Genomic DNA, 24686 nt, shown 5'->3' on the forward strand with positions numbered 1-24686 from the left:
GCGGAAGGAGAATTTGCAGCTAAAGGGAGAACCACTGCACTCCCAGAACTTCAGTATCAATACATAGTTCTATTGATCAAGGCTTAACTGGATTACTTTTGTAAACCATGCAGTAGTTCATGGTACCAAGAACAACTAAGGTCATATATGCTAGATGACATAATGAGAAATTAAGTCTTCAAGGAGGAGCTTGTATTTGGGTCTCTGACTGTAAACAAATCCACATAATAACAAAGAATCAACATCTAAATAGACTTTTATTTTGATTTTACTTGTTTGGACACAAAAGAAAATTCATCAGCTTTCATTAGAGTCTCCCTAAGTGTTGGAAACACATTAAACTCAGAAATAGTGGACCTTGTAGAAAAGCATCACAAATTAAAAATATATTTCTCCATGTGGTAAAAGTGCTTTCAATCCGATTCAAGGGCACAGCAAAGGTGTTTTTGAGACACCATCGAAAATTTGGCCTCCAGTCCGTGGCATCGAAGGGTGGGGGTCATCACCATGGACTTGGCTAGAGAGGACATGGGGTTTGAGAGCATGCTGCCAGCGACACTTTAATGAACTGAGTGTGAACACGGAGAAACGTCCCAAAGCCTGAGTAGAATAGGTTTTGCATTTGTAAAAATGAGGTGTTGACACAGACTGGGCTGCAGGGGGATTGAGCAATTCCAGAAATGACTTACTTCTGGTCCACGGGGACGGTCAGCCCCGTCCACTGCCTGGGTGCTGAGGGGCCCCATGGACACGCAGGAGCCCAGCTCTCTCCGGAGAGCCACGGCACCCTCGCTGCTACCTGCCAGCCCCCTGCTCTTTCCTTTCTGCCGTGAACCAGTCCTTCTGGCCCTCGGGTCAAGTGGCACCCAACCCAGGTGTGGCCACAGTCCTGTTCCAGGGTTTTCCCAGGACTACCCCTCCCTTCTGGGGACGGTAGACGCCGCCAGGGGTGCTGCACACAGAGGAAAGACAATCCGCAAACGGTCACCTGTGCAGGGCTTGGTTGTTTGTTTCAGCAATGCTACATATTTGTCAAAACAAGGGCTTCTGCCAACAATGTCTGGGACATGCGCCCCAGGTCCACGCTGGGCATTGGTTCTGGACACGAGCTGCCCCTCATGGCTCCATCATGGGCACAGACACAGAGCCCTGATCATGCAAGGAAGTGTGGCAGGGAGAGGGGCGGGGGGAAGGACGACCCCTTCCTTTTACAGTAGATCCTAAGCAACAGTAAGAAAATAACCTGAAGATATATTTAAAAATAAAAAATAGCATCACCCTCCACGGCGTCTCCCTCCCTCCCTCCTTGCCCCCCAGCAGCCAGAAAGAACAGGAGCAGGGGTGCGTTGGTCACGGACCATCTCTGCCTGTTTCTCCTTCCAAGGGGCCCTCTCTAAGCTGCTCGTGCACGGGGCTTCCTCAACCACCTTCACCAAGCAGCGCCAACCTAGGCGTGCCTCCTCACCCCCTGCCGCGATCTTCAGCACGCAGGCTTCGCTCCCAGAACACACTACAGCTCATCCTATCACGGGTGCCTCCCGCTGTCAGAGAACTCCCTGGTGCCCTGTGCCCGGAGCTGATGCGGCCTTGCCAGCTCCGTGGGGGTGTGGTGAGGAGGGAACGCTCTGGAGACCCCGCGCGTGGCTCCTGTGCCTGCAGAGTGCTCCCTGCCAGGAGCTGCCACCGCCCCGGGGAGGACCAACTCCAGTTCAATGGAAACTGGGAGAGCAGCCGTCCTCTGCCCACACCCCAGGGCATCTGGGGAATCTCTGGCTGGACAGGTGGAAGCGGCAGGCTCTCTTCCTCCTCTTCCTCCACTTCCCCCTCCCTCGACTGTGTCCCCTTCCACGCCTGGCCCCACGCTGGCATCAGGGGGCCGGCGAGGCGTCCTCTAGCCCCAGCAGCTCTCTGACGAGTCTCTCACCAAACTGTGCCCGGCTGTACCTCTTCACGTGGTAGGCGTCTGACATCTTGTACAGGATGTAGGCGTTGTTGATGGCGATGCTGATGGCAAACCAGAACACCTGTTGCCAGGTCTTGTTTGGTTTATGAGAAATGAAATACCTGAGGGTAGAGAGAATGAAAAGGTTGACCCTGGTGGCTCAATGGTACCCAACCATCCAGGAAAGAGCTGCCCAGAAGGCCCGCCTATGACAGCCAGCGAGAGGCTGAGAGAGCTGGGCTGCAGCTTGGGGCCTTGTCACAGTGAACTTAGCCCAAGACAAACAGAAAATGAAAGCAACTCCTTCGGAAGGACCCACAGGGATGGCATGGGTTGCTGCTGGGGACCTGAGAAGCAGGTGCCAGGTGCTGTGTGCCTGGAGGGTGCAGGCCCCGCCCTCTGCCCCAAAGACCCTTCCCAAGGCTGCGCTCTGGCTGTCCAGCTGCCGCCTCCGCGCTCTGGCCACACCCTCCTCAGCTCCAGGGCCAGCGAGGTGCTCCTCCCTCATGAGTGCACCTTTGCCACCTTCCCCTTCCCTTCAGGTCAGGGTTCACAGGTCACCCCTCAGGGAAGCCTGCCCAGTGCACCTGGCCACTGACCAGAGGACACTGCCTCTCCCAGGCAACCCAGCTCAGGATGGACTCGTATGCTCTGGCCGCACGTGTGCGTGTGTGTGTGTGTGTGTGTGTGTGTACCCTGACCACAAAGCATTCCACCAAAACACCCAGCACGGAGCAGGCACCCAGGCACCCAGGAATGTCCATGCAACAAGTGCAGGTTTCCTTGTAGCAGCCTCATGGAACTCAGCAAGGTGCCAAGCACATAGTAGGTGCTGATTAAAAACCAGCTTGGTGGGTCCCTCAGGAGTGGGGCCTCCTGGCACACATGGAGGGGGACACGTTTCCAGAGAGAACCAGGTCTTTGCCTGTCCTCCTTACCAAGAAAAAAGCCAAAAGACACAGGTGACCTGCATCTCCTAAGTCAACGCTCAACTGCCTTTGGAATTAGTCCAACCCAGGTTTAGGTGGCAAGGCCCAGTCCTAGAGATTGAACATGTTCAGTAGCGATCATCTGAGCTCCTGTCCTGGCCGCTGTGATGCCGGCAGGGGTAGGCGTCACGGGTGTGTGCACATCAGCGTGTGTACCCTGTGTACTCTGGGTATGCTCTGTACACACCACGGGTACATGGAACAGGAGACCACATCCGGTGATCTTCACAGGCATCCATATTTGAAGAGATCCAGCACCCAGCACTGAAACACACATGGCTCGGGGGAAAACATCTGGGCTGGTGTCTTAGGCGCTGTGGGTGTGGGCGAGGAGGGTGGTCTGCGCAAGGGCCACAGGAGGCGAGGGTCTGAGCTGACGGCTGAGAGAAACAGTATGGGGAAGTGGAGGGCAGGGTGCTTTGGGGCAAAGGGAAGGAGGCCTGCGAGCAGTGGGAGCTGGGCAGGGGCTCCCGGAGGTGAGGACGGGGTGGGTGGAGCCTGGAAGGCCAGGAGGGGGGCTCAGGGGTGTGTCTCCAGCCAGGGAAAGAAAGGCCCCCTGCCGATCTCTCTCGGTGCTGCCCATCCACTTACTTGCTGTACTTGTCATCGTATCTGCAGATGTAGCTAAGGTGAGCAGCGAACGCCTCCACGGCCAAGGGGCAGGGGATCTCCACACTCTTCCTCTTGATGATGACTCCTGCGAGGAGGAGAGGAGGTCAGGGCCGTTCCTGAACTGCCTTCTCCAAGTACGGATTCCCAGTGGTGCTGGGCCTCGCCCAGCCCGGCTGCCCTGACCAATGAGTGGAGGGGGAGGTGGGGGGAGCAGGAGGCAGAGGAGGAAGAGGAGGAGGAGGGAAGGGGGAGGATGCTTCCAAGAAGTTGAAGGAAACATCAAGGGAGCTGAGTGCACAGGCAGCTGTGGTGGAGACTGGTGCTCCAAGTGACAGGGACCCAAAGGTGGCTCCAAGGGGCAGGGTGCAGAGTGCTACACCCGGCTGGGTCTTGAGAGAGCAAAACGGGGACACAGGACTCAACCTCCCCCCGCCCCTGCCCCCCTGGCTCCTGACCCTTCCGTCAGGCTGAGTGGGGACAAGCATTCTGGAAGGAGAAGGAGGTGGCTGAGGTCAGGGGCCCCGTGGCGCCATTTCTGCCTCCATCACATGGGAGGCTGTGAGGAACACAGGGATGCTCCTCTGGCTCTGCCCCCTCAGGTCTGCAGGAGTTCTGGGCCCCATGGGCTGGGAGCTGGAAGGCCCCTCTTTGCACCCAGCACTGCTTAGGCTCCCCCACACAGATGCGCCCCCATGGATGGGAACACTGCACGGGGGCCCGGCAGGGCCTGAGACACAAATGGGGACCAATGAGCCCTCTTCGCACAGCTGCCCGTGCCACGGCCCACAACCTGGGTGCCCAGGACTTGCCCGTGTGCTGACACCACACCCCGCAGGCAGTGAAGATGGTCCAGGAATGAGGGTCCAGGAGCGAGAGTCCCAGAGCTACTGGGGTTCACCTACCTCTTCCTCCGTCCGGCCTTCCCTCTCAGCACAGAGCAATTATGGGAGTGGTGCTAGTTTGTGCGTGATTTTCAAAGGCACTGGTTCACAAAATTGTGAGATTTTGGCAGTATTTAACTGGGCCGAGTCATAGTACAATCGGCCTGTCCCCTGCAGGCCCACACAGAACCCTGGCTGTCCCCGAGGGGTGGGCGAGGTGACCAGGGTGGCTCAGATCCACCTGCAGAGTCCAAGCTGGAATCATCCCCTTTCTTCCCCCAGGAAGCACTGGCAGGGAGGAAGCACCTGGATAACAGGGGAGAAACTGAGGCATCAGGGCCCAGAGAGCAGGCTCAGGTGCCGTCGAGGCAGTGCAGTGCCCAGGCTCTCCCAGTGCCCGAGGACCAGGCTAGATGCTTCCTCCTGGCCAGAGGTTATGGGCTCTATGTGTCTAGATTCTCTCTGCCCTCAGAGAGATGCTCCAGCGTGGGTGGATCTGGGGCTACTCGTGTTCTCCAGGGCTTGGCTCCCCAGCACCCAGGGGGAGGGCACGTGCTGCAGCCCCATCTCCCACGCCCTACCTGAGGAGCCCTGGTCCTGGTGCTTCATCTCAGCCATCCCAGCCCAGTCCAAGACGGAGTGGGTCGCAGGTTTCCTATCTTCAGCTCTGTTTCAGAGTGTCTGACTTTGAATTGCAACATTCTCTGGCTCTTAAGAGGCCTGGCTCCTCTGTTGGGGAGTACACCAAGTCCCCGTGGACGTGAGCAGGTTAGACCATCTCCACAGACACAGAAGTCCCCCTAGTGATTTCCGGATGCCACCCACCCCGAGGTGAGTGTCTCATGAAGAGTCAGGGCCACTCTCCATGGAGCCCCACATCTCCCAGGTCTCCGGAGCTCCCTGGAGTCTGCAGCTGGTGTCAGGCCAACCAGGGCAGGGGCGCCTGCGCTGTCACTATCTCAATAGTCCTAGCTCCGGGAGTCCTTTTTAAACTCCTAATTTCCTTCTCATCTTTTTTGTAATTGTTCATTACCATGGGATTTCAGCTTGGAACCCTACCGACTCAAGACCTGCACCGGCCTCTGTGAGCATTTCCTTCATTCTAAGCCAGATCACCATCCTTCCCCCAGGATATTTTGGATTTTGAGATATTATTACAGCTGGCAAAGGTAAAGCAGCTTCCCCAGTACATCTTTTTCTGAGCTTCCGACATGCGAATGTTAACAGGAAGTCATGGGCTACTTATCATCTTTGCTGACAAGCTCTGAGACATAACCAAGAACTATGTGCGTGTGGTCCACCAGCTCACTGGGGGGACGCTGCTCGCGGATGCACGCCTGCCTACCACATGTCTGTCTCTGTGACCTGCAGAGCTGCAGGGCCCTGGTGGAGAGCCCCGTGTCTTCACTCTCCAGCAGCAGCTCTCTGCACCTCCCCTGGCTGGCACGCATGCCACCATTTTGCAGGTTTGAATGAATGAGGCAAGACCCGGCTCACACGTACATGCATTCTGCCTTCTTACAAACAAGGCTTGGTAAATCTGCATCTTCAATGGGCAAGGGTTTTGGCAGGGAGATGACAGACTCAACATGGATTTCAGAAAATCCGAAGGGTTGGGCTCTCCATGGTGACGTCGCTTGACATGGGATAGTATTTAAGCTTTGCAAAGTCTAGGGGGGCAGGTGTTTGGCATGGTGGTTAAAACACTGGTTAAGACGCCTGTGTCCCCTGTTGGAGTGTCTGGTTTGAGTCCTGGCTCCAGCTCCTGATAGGAGATCATATTTTGCTAATGTAGACCCAGGGAGGCAGCAGGTGAGGCTCAGGTAGTGGGTCCCTGCTGCCCATATGGGAGACCAGGATTGAGTTCCTGGCTCCTGGCTTTGGCTCTGGCCCTGGCCCAGCCCTGGTTGTTATAAGCATCTGGGAAGTGAACTAACAGATGGGAGATCTTTCTGTCAGTCTGTCTATCTCTACCTCTCAAATAAATACAGTTTTTTTTAAAAAGTCCTCTTGTGCATAAGCTCACACTGTGACAGAAGGTTCATGTTTCCTTAGACTCGAGAGGATGATAAACCCTTTCCTAAAATGTTCATACCTAGTTCTATTTTTTTCTATAATTGGAAATCCTGCTCAATTTCAAGAAGAGTATGTATGGTTATAATAGGATAAAATATAACATAAAACTGAGAAGCAGTTTTTAGAATATATGGGCCTTTAGCCTATCATCTGGGTGCCATTCAAAGTAAGTAGGAAAGGATGAATTATTTGATAAATGTTTCAGGCACACAAGTGGGGCTACTGGTCTACCAACCCTTGCCATCAACCAACAACAGCAAAACACTGGAGGCCCCCTTGATGGCAGGCACCACAGTAAGTTAGAGTGAATCACAGTACAGACCACGAAGCCACTCCAGTAAATAACAGCCTGAGCTCTTGCTTCCTTGGCCCTGGGACACAGGAGGGACTCTGAAAGCATGAGTGCAGAGAACACGATCGACAGATTTGCCTACCTAGAAAGGAAAAACTTTTCTGTTAACAAAGTCCTAAGCATAAATGATAGCACCAGAAAAAGAAATGCGGAGAGAAATCTGCTACAGGAAGAGCATTTCAGATGAATGAGAAAACAACCCTCAAATTCTTCTAAAGAACCACTGAAAAGAACATGGAGAAACCCCACTAGAGATGAGCCGTAAACACGTGGAGAGACGTTCAACCTTACCATTGGTAACAGCAGTTTATACGTAAAATGTGGAAGCACTTTCACCGTCAGACTGACAACTTGAAAAAGGAGAGAGAACAGTGTTGGTAAAGCTGGAGGAACACGGGTCCCCTGGAAGCAACCTCGGACTGGCACAGACGTGCAGCCTGGAGCACACAGCCCCTCCCAACGCTGGCAGGGTCCGTCCTCCCGGGGACCCAGCACACCCACTTTCACATGTAACGTGAGGAAATGATCGAAGCTGTACCCAAGTACTTACATGTGAAAACACTCGCTACATCCTCATTCATATGGTAAAAAAATTCACCAACGGGGCAGGGGGTAAAGGAATCACAGTAAGGCTAAAAGGATGGAATATAAGGATTTTTTTTTAAATTACGCTTTTTGAACTACATGAAGAAGAAAACTATTTCTCTTTGTTAAAAAAGAGAAAAGGAAGTCAAAGATGTGATCTAGAAAGAGGATTTCCAGTGGGAAAGAGCAGCTGGCCCCAGCCCAGGCTGTCCACCAGTGATCTGCACCTGTCCTGCCTCATGCACGCTGCACCCAGGCCTGTGTGTACCCGCAACGCGTCCCCTGCTGCTTTCTAGGGGCACAGGGGGAAGGGACAGGATCCCTGGAGGTAAGGAATAAACCTGCAGGTATGTGGGGTCATGGTCAGGATGTGAGGCTTTATCATGTAAGACAGAGTATTTTGAAACCAGAAATCATAACCAGATAAAACACAAACACTAAATTTCAGTACATTTTTTCTTTTCAAATCTGAAAGAAACAGAAAAAGGAATCTCCCCTTGACTGGTTCACTCCCTAAATACCCACAATAGCTGGGCCTGGGCTAGGGCAAAGAGAAGCTCAGAGCTCCATCCATCCCCATCCATCCCCATGTGGTGGCAGGGACTCAACTACCTGGGCCATCACCTGCTGCACCCCGGGGTGCACATTAGCAGGAAGCTCGCATTGGGACCAGAGCCGGGACTCAAACCCAGGCACTAGGTTACGGGATGCTGGCGTCCCAGCCAGTGTCTTCCTTTTTTTTTTTTTTTTTTTTGACAGGCAGAGTTAGACAGTGAGAGAGAGAGAGAGAGAGAAAGGTCTTCCTTTTTCCGTTGGTTCACCCCCCCAAGTGGCTGCTACGGCCGAAGCCAGGAGCCAGATGCTTCCTCCTGGTCTCCCATGCAGGTGCAAGGGCCAAGCACTTGGGCCATCCTCCACTGCCTTCCCGGGCCACAGCAGAGAGCTGGACTAGAAAAGGAGCAACCGGGACAGAATCCGGTGCCCTAACCGGGACCACAATCCGGTGTGCCGGCGTCGCAGGCGGAGGATCAGCCTACTGAGCCTTGGCGCCAGCCGAGCCAGTATCGTAACTATTCTGCCAGATGCCTGCCCCAATTTCAGTAGATTTAAAAGTCAAGTCTATGAGCTCTCTTTCTTCCTCCATCAAGGCTCTCCTTACTAGTTCCCTTGGTGTTTGATCTGAGGGCCCCAACCCTAAAAACTGGGCTGAAAGATTTTCAGGATTGTCAGCTTACGTCCTATGCCATTCCCCTCTTGCCTTCCTCCTCTTCATTAACTCATGAAGCTCCAACAACACACCATGCTGCTTTGGGATCCCTTACAGAGGCCAGAGTTTAAAAGAACTTGGCGGAAGAAGCTCCTGCAATCATCTTCCGACCGTGCTCCCTGGGAATGTCCTTGCCTGTACCAAGGCCCTCAGCACTGCAGTCTAGAAGTCTAATCCAAGCCCCGGCCTCCAGCCTACAAGGCCAACTCCAAGCTTTTCTTCAAACATCCCTGAACACAGCACTCAGAGTGCCAGCTTCCCGAAGCCCTCTAAACAGACACGGGGCAATGCCACTACCTGCTCGAGTACCTTGATTATGATCGCAACGGAAATTAACTCAGCGAAGGAGTGGAGGATGCAGGATGGGAGTAAGTACGCAACATGCATTAAATATGCATGCATATGTCACAACACAGGAACAGATATAACACACACACACACACACACAGACCCAATACCGGCACACACACCATACCTCACAGACACAAAGATACACACACACACACACACACACACACCCCTCAACTGAGCTCCTTGTTCCTTCAAACGCCAAAAGAAAAAGGTATCTAAACGTAAAAGAATACAAGATACTGTTCCTGTATATGGTACCATGTAAATTTTCTTGTAAACCACCCTTCTGTTCTCTCGATTTTCTTTTCTGCTGTGTAATAATGTTTTTACTGGAGGCTGTTTCAAATATAGACTCCTAAGTAAGTGCCTTGGTTATCAACGGATTTTAAATCCCAGAGAAAGTTAATGAAGAAATTAATGAACATCCGCAAACCAGACAGTTCAGGTGCTAAACAGCCAAGAGACAGTGAAAGATAAGAATGGATCTGTCATGGAACCCAAGGTTCAAACATAACCAATTACCATATCCTATGTGCAACCTGGGGGTGCTTACGGAAGCTGCTGAAGTCACCTTGCCAGCCCCATCATCCCGACTTCTCTGACAGTCACAGGACTCTAGTGGTTCAGGAAGCCCCTTCCTCACCTGCCGCCCTATCTCCTAGACAGATGTGGAAGCAGCAGTGACTGGCATGGCTGAGAGGGGCTCCAAATTCACCCCGTCCCCTGTCTCACTTCCCCCCACCCCCTTCTAGTGCCTCGGACACCCCTGGTATGGACAGGGGTCTGCACTCACCTTGCTGCACTGGGGAGTAGGCGTTGGTCAGGAAGCGGAAATGCCCTTTGTTGTACCAGCAGATCAGGGACATGTTGCCCTTGGTCTTGATTTGGTACTGGCCCCGGGCTGGGGGGGTGGCCGGGTTGGTCAGCATGGACAGCGGGAGGCCAGTGCAGTCGCTCTTCCTGGCGCTGAGCAGGCCACAGCAGTAGATCCCTGGTGGTGAGGAGAGCCCAAAATCACACACACGCCATTGCAGGCAGCTCCCGGGGCCCTGTGCACACCCAAGGAAAAGATGGCGCTGCCCTGTTCTCACGAGGATTCCTGAGATAAACCTTCTAGAAGGCCTTCCAAAGGTACAGCTCAGGGCCTCTGATCCCTCTGGTGTCTCCTCCAGTGCCTTCACAAGAATATATACTAAGATCGAAGGCAAGGCAGTGGTACAGCAACGGATCAACAGGAACGATGGAGCCCGTACCATCAAGAGGGCTCAGCAGGTGCCTGGCACAGTGCTACAAGCACCCATCACCCCAGCTACTGCCAGCCACTTGTGCACTCAGTCATCATACGCATGTCAGAGAAGAGGAAATGAGGCTGGGTGAAGGCATGACTCCTCCTGCTCAAAGACAGGCAGGAAGTTCAAGTCTAGGAGACAGGCCAATCCAGCTGGAGCTCCATGTTCCCAGTGGTCTCACTGAGACTCGGCCAGCTATGGCCAGTGTTGTACCAGTGCCCACAGCTCCCCAGGCAGCTGTGTGAGCCACAGCCACCACCTCCTGGGGGAGCTAAGTTACAGGCAAAGGCAAGCAAGAGTCATCAACGAATACAGACTAAACCCAGTGTCCTTCAGCGAGCGGTGGACAGCAGGGCCCTGCACACAGCCTCTCGGAGCCGGAGCAGAGGGCAGCGTGAACAAACGTCCACTGAGGCCTCGCCAAATTCCAGCCTAGATTGCAGGCCTCTGCAGTCCTTCCTCTTTGGGGGCCTGCTCCATCCCAGCCGCTCCTCCTCAGACTAAGCCCCTGGAGAGGGCGAGGAAGCCCTTCCCTCTCCTCTCAGCGCACTGAGGCTAGATACGGCACCACCAGGCCCTGGGACGTGTTCCGTGTTTCATGTGCATGGTTCCTCCTCATCGGCACCCTGCACTGGAAGGAGGACACCCTGACGCCTTCTTCTCTCTTCTGCGTCCCTCTCCTTGCTGCCCACTGCCCTCGCCAGCAGCAGCAGGTGCAGAGGAAGAAGCGCTGGGGGGTAAGGGAGGCTGCATTTATAAAGAGGAGGCTCCCTGCTGCCCACAGCTGCACTCCCAGCCATGGGATGGAGCCACCCAAGCTACTCGAGTCTCGAGATTTAAGAAGAACCTGTTTCTCGAAACGGGCGGTGGGGGGGTGGGGGAGATCACACAAATAAGGCTGAGGGTGTTTGTCACTTATCTGCGGCTCTGTGTACAGCAGCAGCCAGTCAGCACCTGCATTTTCACAGAAGGAAAGAAGAAAAGAAAGCACTACTCCCATTTCCACCAATCTATCCCTTTATGACGAGTAGGGGCTGCTCCAGGAATGTCCTTTGTGGCTTCTGTTTTGCAAAGTAGTCTGTGTGTGACCTGGCAGCGAATGACCCCTTTCCTGCCAGACTCAGGTTCTGTGTGAGGGCCACTAACCCAGAGAAATGTCATCCAAGTCTTGGGGTGGGCACAGCCACTAGTGACCTGCTGTGTGGGCACAGTGGAGAACCTCCGCCCAGGAAGCACAGGACGCCACCCGTGTGAAGAGCTCAGTAACTCTAACTGCTTCCAAAAACAGGCAATGCGCTCTCATTGGTGCACTACCTCACCTTCCCTTGAAAAAAGTCTAATTCCATTTCTAGTAATTTTCATCCAGATAGAACTGTCTCTTCCCATTCTCCTGCTAAGTCCCTAAGCCATGAAGCACTTGTTCTCAGAATCACAGGAGCAGCCCCGACAGCCTGGCGCCATCCCCCGGCTTCCACTGTCCTCCCGGGAGCTCTGTCTGCACGGCATGAGCCCACCTGAAACACACGCTCTGAGCTGGCCTTGAATTTACTGCTTGACCCTCGGTCTAGGTTGACAGTGCAAGGCAGGGGGGAGGCTCTGTGACGCATACAACCACCAGCAGCTGTATCACTGTACACGCAGTACCCAGCCAGCGGGTGTGGGCGGCAGCCTGTGCGCTCACCAAGACCCTGTCTTCTTCCACAGTGGCTGCTGGAAGTGCAACAGGGCCAGTTTTCTCTAACTTTCCTTCTGCGGCCCCTCTTCACAAGGTCAGATCCTCTCTACAGTCCATTTACTCACCGGGGCTCTGCAGGGGAGTGAGCTGCTTCGCAGGCTAGCAAGCGGCATAGAGCCTGGGGCTGCTTCCTCCTTGTGCTTGTGGAGGTCCCAGCACGTAAGCTCCCTGCTTCTCTTTGCCTACAAGGGCCTTGCTCTAAGGCCAAATGTCTGATCTGTGGCTGAGCCACAAGAGGTCTACCAGTTCTGGTGGCTGCCATAGCCCACAGGCACAGGCTGTGCTTGAGTGTAGATTAACATCCTCAAACCCAGGGCGAAACACGCCACATGCCGCTTCTTCCACGGTGCTCCCTGGCCTCGTCCCCTATGTCTGGAGAGCCACGGAAGGCACGCCCAGTCTTTGCAATGAGCGACTAGTCAAGCACCCAGGGCGCCTCTGATCTCTCTAAGCCCCTTGTGTTGTTTCCCAGCTTCCCAAGATTCACACTTGCCAGCAGGGATGGGGCCACATCACTGATGCCGAATCAGCACGGGGAACTTTCTAGTGCCTTCCTAGGAGCCAGACTGCTGAGTGTCTTCGATGCCCACACAAAGAATACCCTGGAGCAGGGTGGAGCTTTGTGCCACCATGTCCCCAGACCACTGGCCCATGACTGACACCAGGAGATCTCAGCGTCCAGCAGGGACAAGGCACCCTCAAGGATGGGTCTCCTTGCCTGGCCTCCTGTGGTCTGTGCTGCCGCTATGCACCCCAACCTGTCCTGCTACAGCCTCGTGGAGGTGGGGCCAGTGCGTGTCCTGGCTTCCCTCCTTGACAAACCTTGCTTCTCAAACTCCTCAAACAGGGTCAGGCTGGTGATGCTGGGCCCCGTGAAGATGATGTAGTTCCTGCCCGCTGCGTTCCGACATAGACTCCGGGCCACCATGCCATGGAGCTGTGGCTTGTTCTTCAGTGTGTCCAGGCCGTCCGGGCCCCCACCTTCCTTCAGGTGGACGTAAATCTGTAGCAGAAGCACACAGCGGTCAGTGCACTCGCAGTGGTATCGGGCCGGGAACCCAAAGGCTTGCAAGGCAGGGGTCTCCCATCATCTCTTCTGCCCTCAGGGACCCCAGGCCACTGCAGACTCAGCCCTGGAGACTTCTGTTTGGAAAGGTCAAGGTAGAGAAGGAGAGAGACAGGCAGTTACAGGTAACGAACTTGACAATTGAGTCATGCAAATATATGCCCCAGTTCTGAAACCCAAGAGAGACTTAGGGTTACCATCGATAAAAGTGAAGCCTCCCTCACCCATTAGGAACATGCTCATTGGGTACACCTTTCTAATGTATGAAGTACATTCACAAGGACTTGCATTCGTTCTTCATGGTAACTCCCATGTGGTGGGTGAATTGGTGTGTATATGCTTTGCCTCACGGCACAGGACAGAAAATGGGAATGGGGATCCAGGACCAGCAGAAGAGGTGCAGGACTAAGTAAGCAATTTTTAAATTTGAAAGGCAATGTTATATTTATGGAGAGAGTGGGTGAGTGGGAAGGAGAGGGTGGTGGCAATCTTCCATCCTTTGGTTCACTCCCCAATGCACCAATGGCCACAACAGCCAGGCTGGTCCAGGCTGAAGCCAGGAACCTGGAATTCTATCCAGATCTCCTATGTGGGTGACAGGGGCCCAAGCACTAGGGCCATCTTCCAATGCCTTCCCAGGCACACTAGCAGGAAGCCAGATCGGAAGTGGAGCAGCCGAGACTTGAACCAGTGCCCATGTGGGATGCCGGCATTGCAGGCAACAGCTATAGTAAGCAAATTTTAAACCCTGTGTTCCACGGTGCTGGCATGAACATCATCAAAGAGGAGATACGGAAAAGTGGATGGATACAAGAAAACACAGTCCTCCCTGTGGCTGAGAGCCACGAAGGGTGAGCCACACAGTAGCAATGATGTCCTCCTTTAGGGAGAGGAGCTCCTGGGTGCCTGAGCTGGGCAGCCGTTCGTGAGCTAATTGTGCTTACCTGAGAAGCACACTGACACTTGGGGGGCAACAGGAGAGCCCTAACTGTTCAGAGGCACAGAACTGCTAAGCGAGGGGCTGTTGCATGCAAAATGCTATTGATGTTCCATCTGAGAAGCACTAAGACAGACCACACGGAGAACCCAGCCCAGCCACTTCAGTAACCATCCCAGCAAATACTCCAGCATCCCTTACAAAACACACGTGTCTGGTGTTCTCGAGGCAGATGAGAGCGAGTGGATGACAGGAAGTAGGAGGTGCATGATGCTGGGTGTTAGCTTTGCCCTGGGATGTGACACTGGTTGCATGACATTGCAACAGGGAGTGTCTTGGGAAGTACGGATTCAGGAGTCATCCCTTACGGGGCATGGACAACGTGCGCCATTTATCTCAGCCCTTCTTGGGCAGCACTCTGAAACCTGCAAAAGCAAGACCCAGTTCATCTGTTCTCGACTTCTCCAAAGAACACTGGGGACAATGGCAGTAACCGATGGACTGAAAAGCAATTGGTTTTGTACTGGCTGGTATTTCTACAAAGCTGTTGCTAGAATCTGGGTGTTCTCTTACCTCTAAAATAAAGAATCAGAAAAAGCCTTGTTCAGTTCTGCTGGTCTTGACTATCTGCCCTACTGCGTCTCTTTCAGAAGAGAGGAGAATCAGGTGTCTCCACTGCTGGTTCAGAGCATATTTGGTCACACAGAAGTCACTCATTAGGGACTGATGATTCTTTGAACCCATTACTGTAGCCGTGCAAGGTGCTGGTGGAGTGTGTTAGTAACCCGGTTGCGGGGAACGGGCACAAGAGTGCGCAATCTGCATTCACTGAATCACGGATGTGTGTATGGCTGTCACTGGGACGCCTGCATGGGACGGCCACTCAGGAGTCATGGATTTAAATGGTGTTCACAGCCCACGAGAGGGACTGCAGCTGGGGAGGGTATAAGTGCCGGACTTAATGGGCATGGGCTCTGTTATCTACTGACTTGTGCGATTCTGGATAAGCGACCTGTTGCTCTGAGCCTTGATTTCCCTGTGTGTCAGGCTAAGATGCTGTATGTACCCAGAGGACCACTGTCTAGAGGGGAGAGTCATGCACACAGAAACAACCTGCTTCACTACGATGTCCCCCACTGTCTGTTGGAGCACACATTCCAATACCCCCAGGGTATGCCTGAAACTGCAGAGCGCACCAAATGCTCTCTCACAGCAGGCACTGTGGCCCCAGCTCTCACCGTCTGGGGTGAGACAGCAACACTAGCACTGGCTTCTTTTTCCTTTCATGGAGAGATTTGTTCTCAGCGTAAACATCAGCAATCTCAGGCCACAACTATTTTTTTTTTTCTTTCCTTAAGTTGGAAACTTTCACCTCTTCATTAAAGAAAGCACTTCACACACTCTCTTCAGCATTTCCAAACTGCCAGCATTGCTACTCTTTCTCTTGGGGGCCATTATTAAGTAAAATCAAGGTTACCTGAACGCAGGCACCACAAACACCACACATCACTCTGACAATCAAGACCACTGCTAACTGACTGTTGCGTGGGAAATGCACACACTTTAAAACTTATGAATTGCTTCTTTCTGGAATTTTCCATTCAGTATTCCCGGATCGCAGTCGACCATAGGGAAGCGAGACCACAGGTGGAGGGGAACTACTGTGTAGGAACGTGCTACAGCTACGCTGTCCAGCGTGGCTGCCCCTAGACACGCATAGCTGTTGTAGTTGGCAATTAAAGGAACTAAAGAGGCAAAGTCAGCTCCTCAATCACACTGGGCACATCTCAAGTAGTCAAGTTACACATGGCTAGCGGCTGCCATGATGGAGAACACAGATACAGACCATCCCATTATCACAGGAGTCCTACTGGGCAATGCTGTAGATGCCATTCTTGCTCACAACGCAGGGTTTCCAGCAAAGTCTAGAAGCTACCACTACCCTGATGACTTTTACTTCTCATGCCCCATTTTTCTCTCTGTTGCCTCTTGCCACACCTGTGACCAGGAGGAGCTCATGCACGGAGCCTAACATTGGCCCTTCTCCTCTCCAGCTGCACCTGCAGCATTGCTGACACCTCTGAGAACCGTGCTTGTGACTCATCCCAACATTCAAAGCCTGAGGAGGTTCCTTAAAAATGGCTTGGAGGAGGGACAGTGTCAGAGCACCCTGTGGGGTCTCTGTGCCCACTCATTTCCAGGTCACAAGTTCCCTAGGGAAAGGGCCAGGGTTTAATCTGGTGCACACATCTGGGTACTTCATAAACACTTTATGGCCTTCTTTGTACCCTTGTATGGCAAGGAGACCTGGGACAATGAATCCAATTAAAAAGATCAGGAAAGAAGGTCATTCCCAGCCATTAGCTCAAGGCACACAGAGAGGTCTACAGTGATGTCTCCCACTGCCAGCCCCACCCTGGAACATAACTACATCCAGCCTGGATGGGATGCATCCTCAGCCCTGCACAGCTCTGCCAATGGACAAATGTCCTGCCCTGCCCAGCCCCTGACTCAGGGGCAATGTTCACTTGAGCCAATTAATTTCACTCTGATTCCAGCTGGTTTTGTTTTTTAAGATTTAGTTATTTGCTTGAAAGGCAGAGTGACAGGGGTGAGGGGAAACACAAACATAAACACACATACACACACAGAATTGATCTTCCACCTGCTGGTACACTCCCCAAATGGCTGCAAGGATGGGCCAAGCCAAAGCTAGGAGCCTGGAACTCCATCCTGGTCTCCCACATGGGTGGCAGGGGCCCTAGAACTTAAGCCATCTCATGCTGCTTTCCCCGGCTCATTAGCAGGGAGCTGGGTCAGAAGTGGAGCAGCCAGGACTGGATGCAACTCTCATATGGGATGCTGCCATCCCAGAAGGTGGCTACAGCATACAGCCAGCCCCTGGGCCCCACCATCAGAGCTAATCTAGTTAGTTATAAGTCAGAAGCCAAAGATTTCCTTCTTCTAGTATATAAAAACAATTAAAATTCAATTAAGTAAGAAAAAAACTTTAGGACTATCTCCTTAGATTCTTCTAACATAAAAAGTATCTTTCAAAATAAGAGAGGGGAAGGGCTGAGCTGGATAGTGACTGATTTCTTCCAGTGATTGCCCACACAGAAACACCGATTTGAGCAACTATCCACGCGTGAAGATACCTTCAAAAGAGCTAAGGAAACTGAGAGACCACAGCACCTGCTTTTAGCATAAGAAAAGACACTGCTGTGTCACCCTCACTGCAATTCCAAGGCAATCCCCGGGCTGCCTCCTCCACGCCTCCCCCAACCTCAGACAACACAGTGTGGGGTCACAGGACAGGACAGGAAGCACTGGGCCCACAGGAGAGAAACCCAATCCCGAGCAGCACTCAGCAGCCCAGGATGGCTCCTCTGTACCTGCCCCAGAGAGATGTAGAGATAGACTGTGTCCTGGCAGCATCACCTCTGACCAGCTGCAGCAGCCTGAGGTCTCGCAGGGACCACAGAGGCAGGCAAGCTGTAGCCTTGATCCTCCTCCTGTGCTGCACTGGCTTTGGAAGGCTGTAGAACACCCATGTTCCATATTGGAGTGTGAGTTCAGTTCCTGGCTCCAGGTCCTGATCCCAGCTTCCTGCTAATGCAGAATGTGGGAACAGTGGCGACAGCTCAAGATCATGGGAGCCCTGACTGAGTTCTCGGTTTCTGGCTTTCACCCTCGCACCCCACATTTTCGGGCATTTGGGGAATGCACCATCAGACTGGAAATCAATCAGTCCATCTAATAACTAAACAAAAGAAATTTAAAATGCGAGGACAAGAGCGTTATGTGTAGAATTTTTAAATTTAAAATATTCTTCTTTTTTTGGTTTCTTAGCTTTATGATCAAAGTTAAGCTACTGTCAGTTCAAATTAACTAGCTCTAACTAAAAGATATTTTTAAGTAAGCCTCATTTTGCATAACCACAAAGCAAAAACCTATAACAAACACCAAAAGTAAAGAGCAAGGAATCCAAACACAGCACCAGAGAAAAATCGTTGAACCACAACAGCACTCATGTGGATTCTTACAAACTTGGAGTTGAGAGTAAGAACAACGGTTCCCAGAGCCCAGGAAGAGTGGAGGTGACTGAAGGGTGGGGAAACAATGGTGAGTGGGAGCTAAGTTACAGTTGGGTCGGGGTTGGGGGTGGGGGAATGTCTGCTGTTCTGTTGTACAAAGTAGGCTGACCACAGACAACAATAACGTATTGCATGGTCCAAAAAAGCTAAAGAAAGAATTTCAAATCATAGATATGCTTACCCTGATTTGAACTTTACACAACATATGCTGGACCCGAGCACCGCGTGGTGCCCCACAGAGCCACACACTATGATGTGTCCACAGTGAGAGAAACCACCTGATGGCAATTGACCCTAGAAGACTCGCCGACCGATAACCAAGTTGCAGAAGAAATAGAGGCTTGGTTTTGTCTCAACTGGAAAACGTTCTTTCCTTGTGGAGACAACATGGCTGGGGGGTTAAGAGGGTGAGCTCTGGGGTCCGAATGGTTTACTCTCAGCTTTACCACTTCGTAGATGTGACCTGGGTGAGGCGGTAAGTCTCCTTGCTGATCAATTCATCACCTGGCTCATACGGCTGTCATGGGGAGAAAAGGACCAATGCATGTGAAATGCTGTAAGCGTGGAACCCGGCACATAGCACACACTCTGTGAACGCCCATCACTCCTCCCTGAACATCAGAAGAAACTACCGTAAACCACAGGTGCGCCAGTCCAGCCACGCAGGGCACAGTGTCCCCAGAGATGCCATCACGGCTCTGGCTGGGCATGTTCCCCAGCTCGGGAGTTTCCATCTTCAGTTCTGGCATCTGCAGTGCACCCACTCCCAGTCAATTCACACTGTGAGCCCAAGCCCAGGCTCCACCGGGCAGGGGGCGATGGCTTGTCATGCACGTTATTGTCCCTCCCAGTTCTCTGCAGACAGTCTGCCCTGCCTTCTTCAGGCAATGTGGCCCCGCTTCCCTCAGGCCCTGCACAAGGCACTCCCCATGCAGCTGCTGCTCTGCCACTGCTGCCCAGTGTTGGTCCACCGACCGATGTCCCTGGCTGGGAACCCTGGGTCTCATACTGTGGGGATGGGAGATCTACTTCAGCATATCTAAATAGAGAAATCTGCTCTTTTGGACTAAATCAGGGCTATTATTATTTATTAGACCATTCTCTTAGGGCTCCATTTGATCACCAAAGATCAACAGAAATTAACATGGTCAGTTCTTCCCACTGGATTCCCAAACTTTTTGACCAAAAAGAGCTTGAACAAAAGTCTCTCCAGAGCCACTTTCCTTTCTGCCCCACAGCTGTGCCAACCGCCCTCCACGATGAGCAATCCTATTGTCTCCAGCCTTCCCATCACACAACTTTCCCCAGTCACTGGAAGATTCCTTTTCTGTATCCATCTCTCCGTCTGCTCCTCCTCAGCTCACAGAGAGCCTGCAGAGGGGGAGGCAGGAGGAAAACCTGAGCCAGGTCCCCTCCTCACACACCCTCTGCAAACAGGGCTAAGGGCAGGAGGGCGTGTCGCAGCTGGGGGCAGTCTGCAGCAGCCTGTGACAGAGGACAAGGACACTCTTTGGAGTGCACCATGAGCATGTAATCAGAAAATGGCAATGGTAATGTCAAAAGAGAAGGCATACAGGAATTCGTACCTGTCTTAGTTTCCTTTCTCGCCACTTAACAGAACACCCGAGACTGGGTCATTTACAATAATGAAGAACAGACATGTACTTGGCTCATGGTTCTGCCAGCTGAAAAGTTCAAGATTAAGAAGCTGCACTGGTGGGGACCTTCTTGCTGCATCAACACCTGGCAGAAGGCATCACGTGGTTTGTCAAGAGAGTGGGATTGCAGAAAGACGGATCAGAAGAGAAGCAGCCAGGACTCGAACCGTTGCCCATATGGGATGCCGGCACTGCAAGCAGTGGCTTTACCCGCTATGCACCACAGCACTGGTCCTGAGACTTTCTACTTAGGCATCCATGCATCTGTGTGCCAGAAGCCCACAGAGCCATGGAGCTGGCTGTTTTCTTCTCCCTCCTGGTGGGGGTGGCGTGGGACATCCTTGGTGACAGGCACAGGGGCTGGGCAGAGGACTGTGGGTGAGGAGCTGGCCCTTGGCTCAGTGCCTGTCAGCTTCGAGATTGGGGATGGATCGCTTCACCTCTGTGCTCTGTGGTTCTCCTTGTGTGTAACATAAGGCCAACAGCACTCGTCTCCCAGGGCTGAGTCACGTGGAGGAGATGCCTTGGTGCCTGGCCTGTGGCGAGAGCTCTGTGACACAGGTTCCTGGGCGTATTCTCCTCTGGCACCCCACACACCCTGTTCTCTAAGTCCAGGGAGACTTCCTAAGCCCTACAGCTACTCTCCTAGAACCTTGGACTGTCCTTCCACAGTTCCAGCAGTGCACTCATCATACGGTTCATGAAGATTTTTTGCACACCCAAAAAATCTTTTGTACAAAATAAAATTGTTTTTGTAGAGAGGCGGTAAGGGCTCCAGAAGTGTCTGGTCTTCAGTGCCAAGCACAATGGCAATCCCAGAAAGGCGTGTCATTTCTGTAGGTGTTCTGACATTTTTTGAAAATTTATTTTATGGGGCCGGTGCTGTGGGGTAGCAGGTAAAGCCACCGCCTGTAGTGCTGACATGCCACATGGGTGCCGGCTCGAGTCCTGGCTGCTCCACTTCCCATCCAGCTCTCTGCTGTGGCCTGGGAGGAGAGTGGATGATGGCCTAGGTTCCTGGGCCCATGCACCCACACAGGAGGCCTGGAAGAAGCTCCTGGCTCCTGGCTTTGGATCAGCTTAGCTCTGGCTGTTGTGGCCATCTGGGGAGTGAACCAGTGGATGGAAGACCTCTCCCTCTCTCTGCCTCTCTGTAACTCTGCCTTTCAAATAAATAAATAAATCTTTAAAAAAAGAGAAAATTTATTTTATTCACTTGAGAGAGCAGAGTCTGCATCTGGGAGGGGAAGCCAGAGAAGAAGTTATTTATTTTAGAGAATTGGCTCAAGCAATTGTGGAGGTTGGACAGCCCCAAATCCGCAGGGCAGGCCAGTAGGCCAGGGACCCAGGGAAGCGGCCCCTTGAGTCTGAGGGCCCCCTGTGGGCAGAGTTCCACCTTCTCCAAGAAGGCTGAAGCCCACCCACAGTACAGAGGCTAATCTGCTTTACTCAGAATCCACCAATTTCAGTGTTAATCTCATCTGAACAATGCTTTCATTTCTAGACTAGTGTCTGGCAAGCAGCTGAGTATCACGTCCCATAAAATCCACCATCACACCCTCCAAGCCCTGCAGCTATCAGGAGGTAAAGGCAGGAAGCCCAGTCAGGCAGGAAGTAAAGGATGAGGGTTCACAGGGACCCCATGTCCTGCGGAGCCACCTGGTCACAGACGGGCTCAAGGACACCGGGAGTGCGTCCAAGCGCTGCTCCTGCAGGAGGCAGCAGACCCCGTGGCACTGACGGCCTGGAGCGTACGCACTGTCCTGACTGCCCATCTCTCTCTACACGTGAAGTGGCTGGAGACCACGGCCACACCGACCCTAGAGGGAAGACACAGAGAGCATTCAGAGACCAAGACTGCAGAGCAGTCCTCCTGGGCGCTCCTCTGGGGTACCCGCGAGGGGCCGTGGCTCAGGGAGACTCACCCTAACCCTAACCCTAACTCTAACCCTGTTTCTAGGGTTAGCATATCAGCCCACAGCTAAGGATGCATTCCCAGGTGTTGGGACGATGAAAACGTTCTGGAGATGATGGATGGTGTTGTCGGCTGCACCACAGCATGAAAGTACTCAGTGCCGCCGCATCAAACACCTCACGGGGTTAAAAGGGGACATTGGATGTTATGCGGATTTTACCACCAAATACATAAATAAAAGCCATTCTCCTTGAGGATGGGACCATGACTCTCACTTTATTCCCCACAGTATGCAACACATATATTTTATTCCTCAGTGTTCCTCATATTAAAGTCGACCAGATTACCAAAAATTCAAGGCCCCAGTCATAACACACAGTAAGTCGCTTCCTAGAGCAGTGTGGGCGGCCTCATCTGACAGTTCCCGGCGGTCGCAAGCATTGCCGGATGGTATCTTCACACACGGTTTCATTCTGAAGTGTTTGGTGAAACACCAAGGTAAATATTTTTAGTCCAAAGGCATTTTTTTTAAATAAGTCATTAAAATTTTTTACAATTTATTTTCATGTTATTTTAAAGGCAGAGAAGCAGAGAGAAACAGAGAGATCTTCCATCCACTTGTTCATTCCCCAAATGCCCACAACAGCCTGGACTGGGCCAGACTGAAGCCAAGAGCCTGGAACTCAATCCAGGTCTCCCAAGAGGGTGGCAGTGACCTAAGTATTTGAGCCACGACCCTGCTGCCTCCCACGGTGGACATTAGCAGGAAGAAGGACTTGGCACCTGAGCAAAGGTGCTCTGATGGGGGATGGAGGTGTCCCAAGCAGCATCTTAACCACTGAGCCCAACACCCTCCCAGGATCCAGGGACTTTTAAAGTCATCAACTCTATGGAACAGTCGTGTGCATGCCCAAGTGGGAGAGCAGCCCACTCCCCAGATGGCTGCAACACCAGGTTGTGGGAATCGAGCCACCCTGGTCTCCCAAACAGGTGGCAGGGGCCCCAGTGCTTGAGCCATCTTCTGCTGCCTTGTCAGGTGCATTAACAGGAAGCTGAACTGGAAGCTCAGCAGCTGGGACTCAAACTGGCACTCTGATATGGGATGGCGGTCTCGCAAGTGGTGGCTTAACCCACTGTGCCATGACCCCGGCCCCCACTTTCATCTGATTCTAACATTTCCCTTCAAACGAAATGGGGAGCATTCAACTTGTATTGAACAACATTGGAGCTGCTCTAAACATCATCACTGTTACTGTTTTTTTATGCAAGTGATGGTTTGCCTGCTTCTTGCACAGTTGCTTGCAGGATAAACTTACACACGAGGCGTGGTGAGAGGAACTGGCAGCAGTGAGCTCCACGGCTTTTCCACTGGTCATTTTCTGGGGTCCTTAAGAAATCCCAGGCCACTTTTGCATCTCTGTTTCTCACTTACCCCTGGATCTAGAATCTTCTAAGTGGAGCTAATCCTTACACAACCCTACTTCCCACGAACGCAGTCCGATCAGCTCCAAGCTACAGCCTCATCAGGATGAAAAGCTCAAAGCCGAAGCAAGACGCTGGTCTCTGCCAGGGGACGCCTGTACACGCACACTGTCTTCAGGGTAGCACCAACTGCAAGAAAGCTATCTGGTCACCCCAGGGTCAACTGTGCCACACAACACACTCTTACCAAGCTCACAGGTTTCCAGAACTCAGGTGACAGGGCCTGGGCATCTTCTCGTGGCCAAGGCACCACGTACACGCCCCTTCCGATCTCAGCATGCACCATGGTCGCCTGTGTCCCACCAGCCAGCCTCGGCACGGCAAGGGCGTAGGGCAGACACCGCCCGTGGCGAGAAGCACTGCAGTGTGGCAAAGGGCCATCACCGCAGCCAGCTGGCCACAGCTTCCCTGAGGCTCGGCAGCTGGCTTCCCCGGGGAAAAGTCATTCAGAAGAGGACAATGTCATTGAGACACTCCATGGAGCAAATATCCCGGTGTATACAGCCCAACACATGACCTTGGCAAAGAAGACAGGTGCAGACCCTTGCAACAGAGAGGACCTCCCCGATGACCTAGTCCCAGCCCTGTAGTCTCTACAGGAGGATCCCAAAATCCAGAGCAAAGACAGCCTGCTGGGCTCACACAGGATGCTTGCCCTGCTGATGTCCTTGAGACCAGAGGAGGTGAGAGGCAGTCTGGGGCTCTAGGGGAGAAGCACCATTAAATACTGGGTCGCCTGTGCCAGCCTCAGCCATGTTATCTGAGAAATGGGCCCAGTACTGCCTGTTCTCCATGCCTTGCCAGGCTAAGGTGAGAGATGTGGGTGTTCAGCCCCATGGCTGCACCTGCCCAGGGGCCCCTCCAAGAGCTGTCAAACTAGCATTAGCTCTTGGAGAACAAACATAAAAGGGGGAGGGGACACTAGAAAGACAATCATCCCCCAGGCCACTCCTGTGGCTCCTCCTGTATCTCTGGCTCTCGCACCAGGCAGAGACATCTCTTTCCTGCCATAGGCACCCTCAATTGGACCAAGGAACAATGGGACAGACTGGGGAGGCTGCGAAAGTTCTGGCTTCAGCTCTGTCCTGGGGCCGCCTACACCTGGAGGGGGCTCCCCTTCATGCAGTGCTTCTGGGGCTGCCTCTGGTGAGGGGGAAATGCAATTCCTTCTGCCTGGAGGCTGCTTGCTCGCCTCCCTCCTGGCCTCTAGTAACAAACCCTCCTGAGCTGCACGGCCTCAGAGTTTTACAAATAAAAGGAAAACTTCCAGGCCCAACCCAAGCCTCTCAGGTCGCACATGGAATTTATAGATTCCAGAACAAGGACACTATGGAGGTGGCAGACCTTTTGCTGGGCCACAAGCACCTTCCTTGCTGTGGCTCCGGAGCGGACACGGTGAGGAAACGCTCGGCCCAGTTTTCCTGTGACTCCTTCTCCAGCTCGGGGAAAGAA

General features: G+C 52.8%; 1 protein-coding gene across 1 annotated transcript in view; it reads right to left on the minus strand.

The window, feature by feature from the left end:
• Positions 1-238: 238 nt before the first annotated feature.
• PGBD5 (piggyBac transposable element derived 5) overlaps positions 239-24686 on the minus strand; it is a 95930-nt gene continuing 71482 nt past the window's right edge. Inside the window, exons 4-7 of the mRNA XM_051820694.3 lie at positions 12902-13082; positions 9849-10046; positions 3523-3628; positions 239-2064 (exon numbers count right to left, since the gene is read on the minus strand). Coding sequence (XP_051676654.1) covers positions 1869-2064; positions 3523-3628; positions 9849-10046; positions 12902-13082 — 681 coding nt within the window. The 3' untranslated portion in view covers positions 239-1868. The remainder of the gene's footprint in view (positions 2065-3522; positions 3629-9848; positions 10047-12901; positions 13083-24686) is intronic.

This window comes from Oryctolagus cuniculus, chromosome 13 (assembly GCF_051225735.1).
Source record: "Oryctolagus cuniculus isolate XC-2025 breed Fujian yellow rabbit chromosome 13, ASM5122573v1, whole genome shotgun sequence".
NCBI classification, from domain to species: Eukaryota; Metazoa; Chordata; class Mammalia; order Lagomorpha; family Leporidae; genus Oryctolagus; species Oryctolagus cuniculus.